This window comes from Podarcis muralis, chromosome 8 (assembly GCF_964188315.1).
Source record: "Podarcis muralis chromosome 8, rPodMur119.hap1.1, whole genome shotgun sequence".
Taxonomy (NCBI): Eukaryota; Metazoa; Chordata; class Lepidosauria; order Squamata; family Lacertidae; genus Podarcis; species Podarcis muralis.
In genome coordinates, this window is record NC_135662.1 from 26,942,044 (window position 1) to 26,961,546 (window position 19,503).

The 19,503-nt window shown below is 44.7% G+C and overlaps 1 protein-coding gene across 2 annotated transcripts in view; it reads right to left on the reverse strand.

The window, feature by feature from the left end:
• Positions 1-18,110, reverse strand: part of NECAB1 (N-terminal EF-hand calcium binding protein 1) — a 40,544-nt gene extending 22,434 nt beyond the window's left edge. Inside the window, exons 1-4 of one of the 2 annotated variants that reach the window (XM_077932863.1) lie at positions 17,607-18,110; positions 15,221-15,245; positions 6,860-6,968; positions 4,339-4,422 (exon numbers count right to left, since the gene is read on the reverse strand). In XM_077932863.1, coding sequence (XP_077788989.1) covers positions 4,339-4,422; positions 6,860-6,968; positions 15,221-15,245; positions 17,607-17,717 — 329 coding nt within the window. In that variant the 5' untranslated portion in view covers positions 17,718-18,110. The remainder of the gene's footprint in view (positions 1-4,338; positions 4,423-6,859; positions 6,969-15,220; positions 15,246-17,606) is intronic. The other variant, XM_028736550.2, reaches the window with a different exon arrangement.
• Positions 18,111-19,503: the final 1,393 nt, after the last annotated feature.

Below are 19,503 nucleotides of genomic sequence, written 5' to 3' on the forward strand. Positions count from 1 at the left end.
GATGCTATGCTTATGTGAGTAAGTCAACACTGCATGCAGGGTCAGCAACAGCCCTGCTTTCCTCGCCATGCATTTGCTATGTGAGCCCTGATCCCCACCACACAGATATGTGATAGCTCAAGCAAAGGGGAAATCAGTAGTTCCTGGGTTCCAAGTTGACAAGGAACCTTGGAGATGGACCAAGTTATGGATTTCAGTACCATGGTTAGTGATCCTGCAGCTGAGGCAGAACATACAAGTTGCCTCAGCGGTGACCTGGAGCAACTGCCCTATATTTATGGCTTGAGCTAGGTGTTAATTGACTAGAGGCCTCAGCCCATTCATGCTGTTATCAGGCAAGTTAAAGGTCCAGAACGTTCTTCTGTAGCCATTGGCTTGTTCTAGGCTCCAGGGTTTTAAGCTGTGAGGATATCTCCTGATCCTCAGTCTGCCAGCAGAAGTGTGGCAGTGAGGAATAGAGGAGTGGAGGAAACCAAGAATGATTGTCAGCTGCCATATTTCAATCAGCTACCACACAATGATATTCCTGAGACTTCAGGAATGAGAATGCAACCTTTTCTTCTTTTTTTACAAGTTTTTGGCATCTCCTCATTTTGTAGCGTTGCTGAATGCTCCCGTCTTTTTCCCTGACACCATTTCCCTGAGGATCCCATTATTAAAACAATTCCTAGGCAGGCGCAGGAGCAAGAACATTTGCTTCTGTAACGAGGTTTTTCAAACTGCACTCTCGCTATCTATTAACTGTTAGAAGAACGCTTCCTCAACAGAAGTCTAAGTTCAAAACGATTTCAATGACAATTATTCCGGTGTTTTAGAAAATACTGACCACCTAAAAATGTGCCCACATGAAGCACCCAAATTTATAGTTCAGTCCTTCCTAACAAGCCAATGCGACGGCAGACCACCCCTACAACAGGACCTCTGAAGCAAATGGCAAGTAACTTGGAGAAAGTAGGTGTGTGTGAATATGCGTGACCAAAAGGGGAATAAATTTCCAGAGACTGACAGAAATTATATTCCCACTTTAGGAAATGTTGGACATAGCTTACTGAGGAGGCATATGAAATGTCCCTGGGGAGGAGTGAGATTGCTTCCAGATTGTCAGTATTTTACAGGGAAAATTCAAGCACAAATTGGAACTCTGGGTTATGTGATTAAAGCACTCTTGCAACAAATAGATTTTACTCTTCTTTTTAGTGGTGTGTTTTTGTTTTTTTTTTGCTGTTAGGAAAGTGATAGGGAAACACACTGAAAAGTGTGAGATGAACCAATGATTAATGGGAAGCTGTGTAAACACTGCACCAGCAAATCAAGATGAATGATAATTTGTCATCACGTCTCTGCAAACAAGTCAGAATTGGTGCTCAATAAAGATTGGATATAGTCCAGCGCAATGTGGGGCTGAAACACATGACCCTGAGATTAGGATTCTCATGTTGTACTAACTGAGCTATTCCAGCATTGCTATTCTGTAGGCATGCTGGACCTGGAACCTCCCCGAACCCAAATTGATTTGATGCTGGCTTCACTCTTGTCAATCACAACTCTTCCGGAACACATCTTAAAAACTGTCCACTTGAGCACATGCTTTGCCTGGAGGATCTATGCCGCCTCTCCTAAATTATGGACCTCATGCATCCCCCCAGCACGCTGAAGGACGCCTTGCACTATGGAAGTTGCTGGAACTAAGAATGATGCAATTTTATCCACCTGGAAACTAGTCTCGAGACATCTGGATATGCTTTTCGTAATTTGCTCTTTGGGCAGTGACAACACAATGTGAAGACTATTGCTCATGTCACTGCTTTTAAGACGTACACATTTAACTTTTTAATGGAGATACTATGAACTGAATGCATTTGCTTGCAACAAATTCCAGGGAGTAACTATGGATTTACTGCTGCCGTTTATAAGATGATGCTGTTTGCAACAAAGCAGCAGAAGTAGCAGCCTATCATCAGGCTGACTGGCTGGATACAGTTAAAAAAACAACAATTGAAACGTAACATTATAGAACAAGTCCTCCTTTCTTTATCTATCTTTAGAACCCTGGTATTCTCCTGCCTGTTATCCTAATGAGCACTTAAGCCAACACAACAGGAAAATAACAATGATAAGCTTTGGATTTAACATTTCTGGGGATTTAGGCAACAAGCTATTAACAAATAAATAAAAAATAGGACTCATACAGTTATTATCACATTGCCCTCAGAGTCTGGGGAAAACCTAAGATCCTCAAAGCAGAAGCGCTGCCTTGGGGGAATAAATTTGACCGTACAACTAATGTGCAAACACCGTGCATCTTATGTAGTGTGAACGGTTCATCTGCAAAGATCCTCACATTACCTCTAGAACTAGCTGGAAGACTATTAAACAGACCTCGGGGAGCTCTTACAGCTTAATGCATGCCTGAGGCCACCTGGCACGTTCCGCCAGAGGCATCCAGCCTCCCCCTCTAGCAGTTTACAGGCATTCTAGGTGTGCTAAATGAACACATATTGGGGCATATGGGCAGTGCCGGATTCATGTATAAGCTAAACAAGCTATAGCTTAGGGCGCCAGTCTCTTGGGGGCCCCCCAAAAATTTAAAGGAAAAAACCACTGGATGTACATTTCCAAAATATAAGATAAAAAACAAATAAAATAAAATCTACACACAGCAACCGTGTTTTGTGTTGTGTAGGCTCCTATTTGTTATGTGCAAATGGCTTTCAACACCTGTTAGGTCCATAAATTACCATATAGCATATATTCAAGACAAAAAAACAGTGAGAATTTGTTGTTGACAAAGAACAGCTGGACATATAAAGAGCCCCACTACCTTCAGTAACTTAGGGCCTCATCAAACCTAAATCTGGCCATGCAAATGGGTATTAAATGGAATATCTGTAGATAGGTCATGTGCAAATCTAAGGTGCCGTCCACATTTACGCTTGCCCAGGGGAAACTGCTGTTTACTGCTAAAATGGAATGAGGTATGTCGGGTTTTCTGCAGTTTGTTCTGACTGAGTGGTAAACAGCGGGTTTTCCTGGGAAGTGCGGTGGGGCAAACGGAAAACCACGCAGACCCATGCCTAGAAAGCACAGGACAAGCAGAAGTGTGGACAACCCCCCAAACACAAGAGAATTTGGATTACGTGGAGAGTGCTGTCCAGTTATGCAGCTGTAAGCACGAGTGCTGTTTGCTGACATTCTAATGAATATGTGCCGTTTGGGAGTATGGTAGCCATTTGCAATTCATCATCAAAAGAAAAAGGGGATACATAAAATTCACATACAGTGGTACCTCGGGGGTTACAGACGCTTCAGGTTACATACGCTTCAGGTTACAGACTCCGCTAACCCAGAAATAGTGCTTCAGGTTAAGAACTTGGCTTCAGGATGAGAACAGGAATCGTGCTCCGGCGGTGCAGCGGCAGCAGGATGCCCCATTAGCTAAAGTGCTGCTTCAGGTTAAGAACAGTTTCAGGTTAAGAACGGACCTCTGGAACGAATTAAGTACTTAACCCGAGGTACCACTGTATTCTCTCAAATTTCAGCAGCGCCCTGCACAACACTAAAATTCAGCACTCCCCCTGCCCCTCGCACTCTGTTCTACAGCATTGTTTTGGCACCCCATGCAGTGGGGCACCCAGTGTGATCACACTGGTCACATTACCCTAAAACTGACTCTGGTGTAAGGGTGCACATTTTAAAGTAATGCCTATAATTTGGAGAGAGATACAATACACCTCGCCATAGTAAAGAAGCACACCCTCCAACATTTCTTAAGTAAAAATAGGGATATCTTATTCAACAATAATAATTTTACTATTTATACCCTAGCCATCTGACTGGGTTGCCCCAGCCACTCTGAGAGGCTTCCATGATATATAAAAACACAATAAGCATTAAAAAGCTTCCCTACACAGGGCTGTCTTCAGATGGCTTGGGGTCACATTTTACTATTTATACTCTCCAACATTCCTCTGATGAAAATAGGGACGCTGGTGGCGCTGTGGGTTAAACCACAGAGCCTTGGGCTTGCCGATCAGAAGGTTGGCAGTTCGAATCCTCACGACAGGGTGAGCTCCCGTTGTTCGGTCCCAGCTCCTGCCAACCTAGCAGTTCGAAAGCATGCAGTGCAAGTAGATAAATAGGTTCTGCTCCGGCGGGAAGATAAACGGCTGTGCGCTGCTCTGGTTTGCCAGAAGCGGCTTGGTCATGCTGGCCACATGACCCGGAAGCTGTCTGTGGACAAACAGACTCCCTCGGCCAGTAAAGCGAGATGAGCGCCGCAACCCCAGAGTCGTCCGTGACTGGACCTAATGGTCAGGGGTCCCTTTACCTTTACCATACCTGCCAATATTTCTCCGCTGAAAATTGGGACGTTCTGGGATCAAATCAGAAACTGGGATGCCTTCTGTAAATCTGGGACTGTCCCTGGAAAATAGGGACACTTTGAGAGTCTGGGGCAGCCTGTGAGCAGGTGACCTGTGTTTTCGTGTGTGTGCTGGGGCTGCTGTCCACCCACTAACTGGTGGTGAGGAACCTCATAGCCCCGTGCTCCCCTTCTTTATCCTCAAACCAGATTTGGACCAGATAGAGCACTCCTTCAAACAGAGGGCTGTCCCCCTAGAGAAAAACCTGTTGGCATGATGAGACAACAGTGACACCTCCCTCTCTCCCATTCACTGAATGCACAGGGCTATGGTGTGGTGGTTGAAATGTCAAAACTCCTCGCCATGTGTAGAGAGGACCCATCCTGTGAGTTTACAAACTAGTCCTTTTTCTGATAGGGTAAAAACAGTCCCCCGCTGTTTCACAAAGGAAAGATGGGGTGGCAAGGTTCAAGGCCACAGCTGGTGTTAATCAGAGTAATCAGTAAAGCTTGGTAAAGGTAGCTGCAGATTTGATGCAAGGCCTCCATACACCAGCTGAGCCCAGAGCCTCTAATTGTCATTTTGAATCATCTTAAAGCGGAATTTTGAGCCCTGTTCCAGCAAACGGCAGGGCGGAACCTGAGGGTCGATCTTCCCGATTTGCATATTCTTCGCTTTCGCCTTTCACTGGGCTACAGATAAGATATACCAGCAGAGCAGCTCTTTTGCTTCTGTCTAAAGCTCAGAATCGACTTCTGCAGCAGCTCTAAATATTAAGTAGGCAATTATTTCTTTTAGCTCATGATTGAACATGTTCTCCTCTGAACTGTAACACAGATATTCAAGGTGCAATTGGCATGACTTTCCCAGTAACTGCATCACGACATACTGTGGTATAAATAATGCTGTGTTCTAAACTGCAACCCACTCTGGGACCTTAAGAGTGGCGGGTGGATCATAAATCAAAGGAATAATGTAAGAATGCAGTTTCTGGGGAAATCATACACCAATGCAAGGCAGAGGAGCCAAGCCAGAAGAAAAGGGAGCAAACCTGGTTGGCTTCAGAAGGAAGAAAGAAAATGATATACAGGCGCAACGTACACAGGTTAATACATTAGCAGGGTTTTAAGAATACTTGTCATTTTATTATGAAGGGACAATAAGTAATTCAAATGGTTAAAATTTTACAATGGACATGTAGTATCTTGATATACAATGGAACCAAGGAAGGGAATAGGGGGAAGTCAATTTGTTCTGTTTGGATTCTTTTTTTATTATTGTTTGTTTTATTTTTGTTACTTCTGGAAAATTAATAAAATGTTATTTTAAAAATGCTTCCTAATATTAATGACGTAGCCCAGTTCTATGCATGTTTACTCAGCAGCAAACCCCACAGAGTTCAAGGGGACTTTCCCCAAGTAAGTATACAGGACTGAGGCTCTTTGCAATCACTGGTCAAAGTGATGTATTATCATTTGCATTGAACAAACTGGAAATCAAGAATGACCAATAGCAACTTGCCCAAGGCTACTCACTGAGACATAGGCTATGATGGCACCTGAACTCACATCTCCTAGGCTCAGGCTCAACATCCTATCCAGAAAAACTGGCCTTTCTAATCAAAGACACTAAGGATCAGCCTGGAGATGTGCGACATTCTAAGCACTGAGCTATGGTCATGCCTCTTTTCAAGCAGATGTAGAATATGGATGGGGAACCTGTAATATTCCTAAGTGGGTCCCTATTCACATGGTTGCACACCTTCCATGCACCACAGGAGAACAGCAGAATGCCTACTTTATAAAACTGGAACTACCTCTGAGGCCAGCTTACATAGAACAGGCAGAGGGCTGAAACACAAATAATATACAGGGTCATGGTGCTCTACCATTGAGATATGATGAGCCTTCCTTCTCAAAAGAGGCAAAATAAATAATAATAATATATTTATACCCCGCCCATCTGACTGGGTTTCCCCAGCCAATCTGGGCAGCTCCCCCCAAAAAATGATGATGATGATGTGATAAAACACCAAACATTAAAAAATTCCTTAAACAGGGCTGCCTTCAGATGTCTTCTAAAAGTCAGATAGTTGTTTATTTCCTTGACATCTGATGGAAGGGCGTTCCACAGGGTGGGCACCACTACCAAGAAGGCCCTCTGCCTAGTTCCCTGTAACCTCATTTCTTGCAGTGAGGGAACCGCCAGAAGGCCCTCGGAGCTGGATCTCAGTGTCCAGGCTGAACATTGGGGGTGGAAAAAAACAAACTGGGAGTTACAAGGGAGATGAATTACCCATTTATTGTTATTTTTGTAGCATCTTGTTTAGAAACACAGAATGCAGGCCATGGGCACCAAACAGGGTATATATAGGCTGCTGTTCCATGGCATTTCATATGCTATTCGTAAAGCTGCAGTTTTCCCAGGAAAATTCATATTGCACAACCATACTGCCTTTCTAAAGGCTGCCCATATGACTTTTAAATAACGTTACCCACTCTGTATTGTGCGTGTCGATGGTGTGAAACAACTCGTGCAGTTCCTCTCTGCTCAGGATTCCGTCAGCGAAGTAAGCTTTGAATTCATCAAAGGACAGTTTGCCATCATCTGAAATCAAAGACGCAGAAGGAAAATTGGTTGCACAGATGGCTGGTTTTTCCCTTGAAAATCAAATTGATTCTAGGAAGGTGTTTCTTTAAACAACAACAAGTTTTCTCATTTTTAATCTCTGCGTAGAGCTGAGCTCTAATACTAAAAGGGGAAAAAGAGGAAGCAAGAGTGTTAACAAAACCAATGATCAATAGATAGCACAACAGCAGGCTACTTCATGCCTTTCCTTAGGGAAACACTTTGGTTTTGTTTGTTTTTTTAATGTATTTTTATTAAAGATTTTCTTGATTTACAAAAGTATGTGCAATGTCTCTCTCTCGTATTTTTCCTATGTAACATTTTTACAAATCACTTTCATTTGTTGAGACATTAGGGAGAAAAGGGGGAAAGGGGTGGGGTCGGGTGGCGATGTTTCTATTTTACTTACTATACGTAGGGTTCAGCGTTGCTTGTGCAGGTTTTCTGCTGTTCACTTGTGTTCCTTTGGTGGTGAGAGAGGTTGGGGTTGGCCTAGGGTGTGGTTGTTCATTTGTGGTTGGCTGTGGTGGTCTTCGTTTTCGTGTGTGAGTGGGGTGGGTGGGTGTTTTGGTTCAAGTTAGCCATATTGATTTGTATGCTGTTGGTGGATTTTTGTCATTGTCTTGTTGGGCTGTGTATGTGATAAAGGGGAGCCATACTGTGTATGTGATAAAGTGAAGGCATCTTCTTCTATTTGTCCCCGTATCAGTTTCAGTTTATTGGTTAATTTTTCTAGTAAGGCTGTTTCCAATATTATCTAAGCATCAGTGTTTGGTATCTTGGTGGCATCAGAAAGAAGGCAGAAATATAAGCAGCCTGAGGCTGGAATTGAAATGTGGGTGTTTAAAAAGCAATATATCAAAGTTAGCCCCAAACTGGAGATTTTTGTTTGAGGATACACCCACTTCATGTCAATCCAGCCAAGACTAGTGATGAATCTTAGTGAAATGTTTTACCCAAAGCTTCAAACTTGTTAACATCTGTCATCACCAAGGGCCGATCTTCTCAAGGCTGGAACCCCCACCACTCTGGTAATATTTGAATGGTGCCAATTCTCATGTACAACTATTCCCAGGACAATGCAGAGCTGGTGCATGAACTTCTCACCCGACACACTGCTATTCCCACATGATTTAAATGGGACCTGAACACAGGAAAGCAGAAACCCCACCTGTAACTGGAGGGGAGGGTATGAACCTGGCCTGGTGGGCGCTGGGCCATCAGTCCTTCCTTGCCCCCAGAATCTGGTCAACCAAAACTCCTGGACCTGGGTCGCCAAATTGTTATAAGAAAAAAAAACTGCTCCTTTTACCTTATGGGGTATCCAAGAGCCTGTATAGCAGGGGTCGGCAAGGTTTACCGGCCATGAGACGGATCACTCCCACAGAGATTGTCCATGGGCTGGACTGGTGCAGCACAACGCTGGAAATTGCATCTGCGCATGTCCGCAGCGCTGGAAATTGCTTCTGCACATGCCCATATGCCAAAAATCGTGCCTGTGCAGAAGCAATTTTCGGCGTCTGGACATGTGCAGACGCCATTTCCAGTATCTGCATGTGCACAGAGTGACACCACTCGGCGAGTCCCCGTGCTGTGCCACTTTAGTGAGCGGGCGGCTTGGTTCGGGGTAGCTTGTGGGCCACATCCGGCCCATGGGCTGCACGTTGCCGACCCCTGCTGTATAGAGTCATTATGTAGGTTCCCTATCAGCAGAAGAAAATAACAGAGGCCAACCAGAGAATATTGAGAAGCAAAGCAGCTAGTAAGCCTGATCTTTATTAAATTGTTTCAACAGGGTGCTCACACCCCTATGCAGGAGGGAGGAGGAACCCAGAATATTGGTGTGCAAACTCTTATATAGACTTTTGAAATTCCCACCCTGTGGCTCAAGGCCACCCCCCTATACATCATATATACATCACTGAAGGGGCGGTCTACAGCAGAAATCCTGTTTCATAACAGAACCACACGTAAAAAAAGTTACGTGAGGAAGAAGAAAACCGTTTCCGTCTGTCGCTACAGGAAGTGTGCTGCAAAGCTGCTATTATTTGAAGGAGTGTGGTCATACTGGTTCATACTTTGCTGGGGATGTCTAAGCATGCCAGAGTTGCAGAACATGGCTGCCGATTCCTCCACATTAGACCCCAGATATCTCCCAATGTGTGCTGCTTCTTCATGATTTTTAACCCAACAACTTTGGTTTCCTGCACAATTGTGCAAAACAGTGGACTGATTTCTGGAGGTTATATGCAAGGTTGAGGGTGTGCACAGCCCTGTGGTTCCTACACGATTACAAGTTAAAAACCAACCCGAAGGGGTGCTAATTACTGAGTTGGCTTTTTAAACAACAGAGCCCAAACTTGCACAAAGTCAAGCACGGTATCTTCCTAAGCTTGTCTGTAGCAATGCAAGATATGAAAAGATATAAAAATTACATGCCAATATTAAGCACAGTAACATAGCTAAGGGATAATAAACACGAGCTGCTAAATATAATGGCACAATACTTTTGCTTTCTCTTCTCTTCTTTTTTTGGCAGAACAGTCTTAAACATCAAATTCAGAATCTAAATGTGCCTGTCATTTGACATCAAATGTGAAACACTGACTGAATGGCAAGAATAAATTTGCCTTGATAAATATGTGATTTTGTAAGTAGCTTGACTTCTACATCCTCCAGGCAACAAGTTCGCTCAGCTCTTAACATACTACTGCATGCCACCCCTTTGAGTGAAGCGAGATTCCAGGGGTACTAGGCATGCTTTACACAGGGTCTGTGGTTCCTTTTTGACAATTAGGCACAGCAGAGACTACAGTGCCTTTCTGATATATGGTTGTGTGTGTGTGTGTGTGTGTGTGTGTGTGTGTGTGTGTTAAGTTGTAGGGTCGCACCACAGTCTCAGCAAGAATTGGGTGGCTCCCCAGACTTGGCTACCAGTCCCCGGAGGTCTGGCAGAGTTTCCAAGTGCCCAACTTATTTAAAGGACTATGTTGTTGGACATGTAACACTGTTGGTCTAAGTATGTGGAAGTATGTGAAATGTAACCGATATGCTTTTGTGCCTAATTGAACCATTACGTGTAGTGCTGCATATAAGGAAACCATTACGATTGTAACTAATGCCTTATCGCGGTGGGGAGGGGTGTTATGTACTGAAGTTCTCACCCTGGGCCAGCAGGGGGATACTGTAGATAGTTATGCAAATGAAGGATCGAAAGTGACGTTCAGTGATTGGATAGTTTTTATGCAAATGAAGGATCGAAAGTGATTCAGCTCAGTGATTCAGCTCAGTTCAGACGGTGGCCACATCTGGCTGTGCTCTGATGTCCATCGATCTCATCCTCGTCACCAGTGTTAAGTTGTGGGTGAACATATCAGACGACACAGCGATTCTTCAAACAGCTCTTGTTTATTCAGAGGCCAGAACAGAACTGAACTGAAGGGCTCAGTCAGCCTGCTTATATAGAGCTCCAGTACAACGTTACTGTAGCAACTTTCTAAAACTATCCAATCACTGAATGTCACTTTCGATCCTTCATTTGCATAAAAACTATCCAATCACTGAACGTCACTTTCGATCCTTCATTTGCATAACTATCTACAGTATCCCCCTGCTGGCCCAGGGTGAGAACTTCAGTACATAACAATACACACACACACACACACACACACACACACACACACACCTGAATCTTTCAACGGAGAAAGTTCAGCACATCAATATCCCAAAGAGGGTTCTGTCCCTCTCATTTGCACAGCACTGCTTCCAAAAACTGACACCAGCATCTCTCACCAGCACATTGTTTCTTAATGGCAAACTGCCATTCTAAAACTCCAGTCCTCCCTCTAAAACTATGGTACTGCCTTTAAAACTACGTCCTTCTGTTCAGGGATGAAGGAAACCCATCCATTTGCAAATGAGATTTGCCTTGTTGTCCTTTGACTTGCCAGTGGCTCAATACCCCAAAGAAAATTAGCTTTCACCCATGTTGATTGCCTAGGATTAAAGGGGGATGGATGGCTGATACTCGATTTAGGAAGATTGCCTAGGTTAATTAACTCTTCATATATGCTTATCCCAGGGGATTAACAGGGGCTAACACACATCTTAAATACACATGAGTCTGGCTATTACTTCCAAGGAAATTAGTTTTGGCACCCCCAAACCTTAATTAAAACCAGTCTCTAAATTTATCAGGAATTTAGGACATCTTGCACCCCCAGATTCATAACAATATTATAATGCTGGATCAAACATTATAAAATGGGCTTCTTAGGAAAACACAGAAATTAACAGCCATGCTTAATGAAGGAGAGAGGTTTAGAGAAGATATTAGTGAATGGAATCTGGTAACGCAATGAAGTTAACTCTTCATTCAAGGAAGCTGAAACAGCGCAAGCCTAGTGATCCTAGAATCCTCTTCCCAGTTAAGTCTTGCTGCAGTGAGGTACAGTTGTACCTTGGAAGTCGAATGGAATCCGTTCCGGAAGTCCGTTCGACTTCCAAAACATTCAGAAACCAAAGCGCGGCTTCCGATTGGCTGCAGGAAGCCGCGTCGGATATTTGGCTTCCAAAAATAGTTCACAAACTGAAACTGTCACTTCCAGGTTTGTGGCGTTTGGGAGCCAAAACGTTCAAGAACTAAGCTGTTTGAAAACCAAGGTACGACTGTAGTTGCAAGGACGGATGGTCCCCTCCTTCTCACTGCTCTCTAATGCTCCTCTTCTTGAGGGTCTTTCCCAAGCAGTCACAGACTGCATCTGCTCACAACCACTCTCTACTTTGCCCTCTTTGTGTGTTCTAGGAGACCAGGAGAGAGGGGAGCCGGTCGCAGCACCATCTCTGTTTCCTCTGCTTCTGTCTCTGAGTCTGAACCGCTCTCTGCCACAGCCTCTTCCTGCTCACTAAACCCTGTTACCTCTTCAGCTTCCAACACCTCCTCCTCCCAGTCTGCTCCCTCTTCTCCCTCTGACCACTTATCCACATCCCACCACCAATCCCCTGGCTCTGAGCCTTCTTCCCCTAAGGGTTCCCCTGCCTAGTGCCTCCAAGTGGTTCTGACTCCAGCCAGTCCATGACAATATGTTTAATGACAAGAGTTCAGAAATGGCAGGCGGTAAGTGGAGGGCGAACTGCTTGTTTGGGGAGGCACTTGTCCCCCAATCCCTTCTGACGCCATCTGTGATGGAAGTGGCAGCCCCTATGATGGTAGTCATCTACAGATTTTTGTAACTCCTGGTGGAAGAAGCTGTTCAAGGCTGCCTAGGCAGGCATGTGGAAGTCAGAGGGGGCATAGTCTCCCTGCCCCCAAATAATAATAATATAATAATAATAATAATTATTTATTATTTATACCCCCCCCATCAGGGTGGGCTTCCCAGCTCTGGGCAGCTTCCAACAAAATATTAAAATACAGTAATGCATCAAACATTAAAAACTTCCCTAAACAGGGTTGCCTTCAGATTTCTTCTAAAAGTCTGGTAGTTGTTCTCTTTGACATCTGGTGGGAGGGCGTTCCACAGGGCGGGTGCCACTACTGAGGAGGCCCTCTGCCTGGTTCCCTGTAACTTGGCTTCTCACAGCGAGGGAACCACCAGAGGGCCCTCGGCGCTGGACCTCAGTGTCCAGGTAGAACGATGGGGTTGGAGATGCTCCTTCAGATCTACTGGACTGAGGCTGCATCATCAAGCACCAAGGCTGCATATTTTATTTTCCAAAGAAGGCTGAAAGCTTCTCCGCACCAGATTTCCTGGCTCTCTTGTAGAAACAGTGAAGTAAAAAACAAAACAAAAAACCATCTCTCAACCCAATTTAGGGCTGTCTCCAGGCTCACAGTGGCCACAAGGGAATAGCCCTCACTCAACCCAACCTTGAACTAAACAACGCCCAGGTGCCACAAGAAGGGCTTCAGCTAGTTTCTCTCAACGATTTTCAAAGTAGAAGAAAGATGCCAATTTTCTGTCCTCTGATCTTTCCAAAAGTTCACATCTTGAAGACAAGACGAACCATGAAATGAAAGCCTTTGCTGAAATCCCATTTTCTTCAGATGAAAAGTTAACCAAATGCAGTATCATTCCCCCTGGCAACATATCTTTTGAGAAATTATTTCACCCACCTTCCTGATCTCACATATTCTCTTCCTAACGTGTTTCATTAGCATTTTCTCAAGTAGTCATAGAAACCTGTTTAGAGCTCTTTGGAGAATAAACTAAACTCTAAAAGGTAATATATATATATATATTGTTTTATATGAGAATGGTGTTTATCTCTGGCAGCTTACCCACCAACAATGTGTTCAGTAAAGGAAGATTATATGGACTTTCCCAATGGGCTGCAGTCTAACACATAAATCCTAACGACAGGGTGTAAAAGTTTTCCTAGGGAAAATAGTAAACTACCTTACATATTGAAGCAGACCAGTAGCTTGATAATACCTACACTGACTGGCAGCAGCTCTCTTGGGTTTCAGGAAGGGGACACTCCCAGCCCTAGCTGGAGAGGCCGGGGATTGAACCTGGGACGTTTTACACTAAGATGTAGCTGCCCAGTTCTTTCTTACAGCAAGGAGCTTAGGACCCAAGGCCCAAGTAGCTATTCTGGCAATGGTTCCACCCAGATCCATCATATTAAAACAATTCAATGCTTCAACAGAATTAAAACAAACAAACCCTCTCTTACACTGTACACAATTTGACAAGGGTGTTATTAAACCAGATCCATGCATCAAAACTTTAGATACTCTTTGGGGTAAATATAAACATAAATTAAGTCAGGGACTCTCAATTCTGGCATCATTTTCCTATAACAAAAAATGGAGGAAGAGGTTCCATTGGGTAATAATAATTTATGGAAAATGCATGGGATCATAGAACTTAAGGAAAATCTACCAACTGAGTTGGCTCAGAGGACACATCCACTTCAGAAAGACTTTTGGGGAGGGTTGGGGGGAAGGGAGTGTTGGGGGTTGGTCACAGTTCTTTTTTGCACCATATAAACTCTCTACACATCATGTATTCTCAGTCAACTATGCTGTGCCTTTCCTCAGTTCTTAATTATTGTCTGCCTTTTAGGAATGCAGTTAGAAGGAAATGTAAACACTGCACAGATGTTTCTATGCAGGACCCAGTTTCTATTTGCAATGCAAGATTTCTGCTTATTTCTTGTATTGTGAAAGGGGGAGTAGCAGATCTGGAAGTCAAAACTGAACTTATTGAGGTTACCATATTAAAGCTCTTGGCCCACCCGTTCTGGGACTTTCAACTATAACTAGCACTTAGGTAAGGATAAAGGGGACCCCTGACCATTACGTCCAGTCATGACCAACTCTGGGGTTGCGACGCTCATCTCACTTTATTGGCCGAGGGAGCCAATGTACAGCTTCCGGGTCATGTGGCCAGCATGACTAAGCCGCTTCTGGCGAACCAGAGCAGCACACGGAAACGCCGTTTACCTTCCTGCTGGAGCGGTACCTACTTATCTACTTGGACTTTGACATGCTTTCGAACTGCTAGGTTGGCAGGAGCAGGGACTGAGCAACGGGAGCTCACCCCGTCACGGGGATTCGAACCGCCGACCTCCTGATCAGCAAGTCCTAGGCTCTGTGGTTTAACCCACAGCGACACCCACATCCCTTAACTAGCACTTAGCATTAGGTAAATTAAAGCAACTACCTTAGGTTGTGGATGCTAAGGTGAGGAATGTCACTGAGGTGCTAAAAGATGCAGTGTGTCGTGTGGCCTGCCTGGTTCTCTCAGGTGCAGTGAAAGATGCTGTCCTATTATTGCCATAGTTGAAGAAAGCATCTTTCTAGAGAGCAACTCTGTTCCCTGCATCTCTTTTAGTCCCAGTCTGAACTGCTCGCCTTTCCACAGACACAAAATTAGTACATTAGGACCTCCAACCTTTATCACCTATGGCAACAAATCACTTGTACTTGTCCACCTATTTTGCATAACAAAACCAGATCTGTTTTGCACATTTGACCAGTCAAACAGTCCTTCTACTGTCCAGAAAGCAGTCTTCCAGTGACGGAAAAACAAGAACCAATCTGTCTTGCCACCAGCATCCCACAGATAAAACCATCAATGCCACTGTGTGCTACCAGTACTACAGAAAGCCCATTTCAGAGCACTCTATAATCCAATGCAAAGAGTCAAACTAAATATCCCAATGGAATCCCTTAGTGCTTTAACACTACATTTCTCTGAAAATAAAGAAGTAATTGGACTTACCATTTTTATCTGCTCTTCTCAGTACCTGCAAAGAAATAAAAATCAGGCTTAGTACATTATACTGATGGCACCTCTCCCCGAACCTCCAAATGATTGCTCCCAGTGGGTTCGTGTAGATCAAGGCCCAAAGACCTCCTTGGTAAACTGGATAATAGCTGTTCCAACCCAAAGATTATAGTGATTACAGTATCTCAGTACAGGTAATATTTCTGGAGGCAACGTTTTCTGTTGGATAAGGGATGGTGAATGTGTTCCAAAGTGCATCCATGCTAAGTGGGGAGTCATTCTCAGTCATGCACAAATTAGCAACTGCATGGAATATGGCTACCAACTTGTACTGGTGGCCACCAACCAAAGATAGCTTGGGAATATTTTGCTCAATGTGAGGCTTGAACCCACGACCATGAAAATAAAAGTCTTGTGTTCTACTGGCTGAACTATCCCAACGGTATTTAGCACATGATATAATCAACATACAATAGTATTTATTATTTAGCAGGATCTGACCATGAATTGTGTATGGGATTCAACATCTGATGCTTGTCAAAACCTTGTAACCCAACAAAAAAACACTATTTTAAAGGCTTGTTTTCCCTCTGCCAGGCTTAGGACAGCAGCCGCTGCAGCTGAATGTACCTGATGTAATCTTATACCGTCTTAATTTACCAGCTTCTTGTGCACAGGATTTCCCCCTAGATGCCTGATAAATGCCAGCCATCCTTTCTCTACATGCTTACAATATTAATTAAGTTGGCATCTCTGATTGACGAGCTGGACTGGTTCTGTTGCAGATTTTGGTCTCATTTTTGTGCTTCTCTAGATTCACTTTGTTTCTTACAATGTCTCCTTTTTACATAAATAATTTTTGAGATTAAATTTTAATTAAATTTTAATTTTAATTATATTTTTAAATTTAATATTTTTTTCAAAAAAATGCATTTATATTCTTTTGTGTGACCTTTGAGGACCTTTTTGGGTGGAAAATTGATCTATACAATTTAATATCTATCGTATCGCATCATATCACAGACAGCCTATCCAAGTACTAAATGAGATACAGTATAGATGTCCTTCCATTTTCCATGGCAATCAATTAATATTCGAAACCAGTCTGGCTGTCCATAAGAAAGTTACCCAATTAGTAATTTGAAGTTTTTAATTTCCATTCATATGTCTTTAGCCACTGAAATTAATGAGCACAACTTAGTTTAACCCACATTTATTTTTATTTATTTTTACAAAAGAAAAACGTTAATGCGTTAGAGGAAAATAGTATAATTTTGCCTCCTACAGATGTGTGGATTGCATTTTTTACTTTGATTTGCTCTCCCCATTTGACAGGCTAACTTGCTTCTCTTTCTGTGGCTGCAATCCTACCCACACTTACCTGGGAGTAAGCCTCACTCAAATGCAGTCTTACTTCTGAGTTGATACGAATAAGGTTAGGATTGTGCGATGAGCCCCCCCCCCCAATTCTTATTTTTCTATACAAGTGTATCAGAACGCCACTTTCTAAGCTGCCTTATCACCATGCATACTAAAAACAGTAATAAAAAAACCCTCCAAGGAAATTATGCATTGAAGATTCCCGCAATGCCCATCGACGCTATCACAGATCTTTCTTTTTACTACGGGAGTACTATACATATTCGGTAGCAACCTTGAGTAGCAACCGAGCAGCAAAACGTTTTTTTTCACCTCCCCATTTATCCTATCAATTTCGGAGGCGTCAGAACAACACAAGATGTGGATGCCTATGATCCCATTCTCCAGTGCTTTTGTAAAGTTTTTTTTTTTAGTTTTAGTCTGAGGGAGGGGTGTTGTGCCATTTCTCAACCCCACATTCAAAAACTAGGAACGTAACGAGGAAGAGAAGAAAGGACTTTGTGTTGAGACACCGCGCCTGCGATTTGCCTCCTGCATGGCTCAAATTTGGGGGTGCTCATGGCATCTAAAATGTTGGGGATCAAGATGTTTTAAAAACCCAAAACCATGTTCCAGCATGGTCCCCTGAGAGCTGCCGGACTCTTTTCACCCTGTTGGGTGGCTCATAAATCTAATCATCATCATCATCGCTGCATGATAGGCAAACATTCAACAGGTGAAGCTTGCCTCCTCGGTCCGCAGATGCAGCGAGCGGCGGAAGCTTCACCTGTGGCTCGTTTGCAGCTCTCGGAGGCGCAGGTAGGAGCCTGGTGGGGAACAGGTGGCCATCCCCCCACCCAAACCCCCCTCCATGCTCCCTTCCAGGGAAAACTTTCTAATTTAGATGCATCCATCTAAATCCAGAAGATGCTGAAGCTTGGGGGGGGGGGTGTGGAAAGGGGAGATCACCAACCAAGCAAGCGCAACAGCTACAACCCAGAGTGACAGGCGCCCTGCTTACGTCGAGAAAGATGGAGAGTCCTTTGGTCATGGTCAAGGCAGCGCGGAAATCTTCGCAGGCGTCCGCGGTGGAGGGAGACGTTTCCGCGCTACCATCCGCCGCGCCGTCCATGTTGCCGGCTGCCGCGGCGAAAGTGGCGGAGGGCTGGGCTGGGCTGGGTGGGAGCGGCAGGCGCTGGCGGCTCCTCCCTCCGGGCCAAAGGTCCCCCCCCCCCGGTCTTTGGGGGCGTCCGGGCCGGGTCGCTGTCTCCGCTGCTCCGCCCTCGACGGCCAGAGGAGCGAAACCAAGGCGCGCTCTCGCTCGCAGCCGTCGGCTTCCCCTCCTCCTTTCCTCCCCTCCGCCTTTGGGGAACTCGGCTGCCTGCTGCTGAATCGCCGCCCAGCGCGTTCTGAACCTTATTCGGTGAAGCAGCCGCGAACGCCTGCGTTCCTGAGCATGTGCAGAGTGCCTTTTCCTAGGGAGCTGTGCAGCAGCGGCGCGCAATGCCGCTGCTCGGCGGACGTGGCAGATTTCGGAGGTCTCCTTAGCGTTTCCTTAGCAGGATTCGCCCACCCAGGCCAGGATCCTGTTTCCTGCAGCAGCCAATCAGGTGCTTTTGGGAACTCCACAGGTGGGGCTTGAAGGCAGAAATTGCTAGTCGGAGATATACTACCTCCGATCATGGGGCTCCTTAAAGGCTATGTTCACATTAGAAGCTTAAAACGTAGCCATTCCCGCCCCGCCCGACTCAGCTGCATTTTAAGCCAAATTTGCATGGTGTGTTCACATCAGTGTGAGAAGGGGCAAGAATGTTTTCCTTCCCCAACTCGTGGGATCTTTTTGGTTCTCTCTCCCTTGCAATCCCTCTACCAAAAAAATACTCATGAAGCTGCCCTCTGCATATGTGAGACAGCTGTTCTTGTGTTTACATTGGTGCTAACTCCACATCCAGTTTTCTGTATTGTTCTTGTGCAAGAGTGTGTAAGCTGCCTTGGTTGGTAGAATGATGAAGTGCAACATCGTCATCATCAAAGTATTGCTTCATACCTTTACATTTCAGGGCAGAGTCCCAGAACTGACAACAGATGCTAAGACACATGGCATGTACACACGGTGCGATGATGTGTATTCATTGCTAGGTGCAGGTGCCTTTTTGAGGTGCTGTGCACACAACATCATCCCCGTGTCATCCCTGTCCAACACTGCTTGCCGATCTGTTATGTACTGAGTTGAATAGGCTCCAGAATGCAGCAGGCTGATTGGTCCACAGGAGCCACCCAATCCAGCTCCAGGTGGAAATCACCATCGCACACTAGTGTGAAAGCATGCCCACCCGTGTTCTTCTCAGACAATATGGAAAGTAGCTGCCACTTTGGGTGACATTATCACTGTGGTGCAGTGGGTCAGTGCATCTGGCTGTTAACCGGAAGGTTGGTGGTTTGAGCCCACCCAGGGATGGCTGTGAACAGGATCCCTGCATTGCAGGTGGTGGGATCAGATGGAACTCAGGTGCTCTTCCAACTCTACTATCATTCTATGAGTCTACGATCACGAGACTCATTGCAAACAAAAGAGACTCTGTGTACAAAAGTGCACTGTGCAGAAAAGGACCCCTGTGTGTTTCAAAGGCTATATATGTGTACAGTGGTACCCCAGGTTACATACGCTTCAGGTTACATACGCTTCAGGTTACACACTCCACTAACCCAGAAATAGTGTTTCAGGTTAAGAACTTTGCTTCAGGATAAGAAGAGAAATCGGGGTCCAGCGGCGCGGCGGCAGCAGGAGGTCCCATTAGCTAAAGTGGTGCTTCAGGTTAAGAACAGTTTCAGGTTAAGAACGGACCTCCGGGACGAATTAAGTACTTAACCCAAGGTACCACTGTACACAGCCTTAGGCTGCAAACCGTACAAGGTAA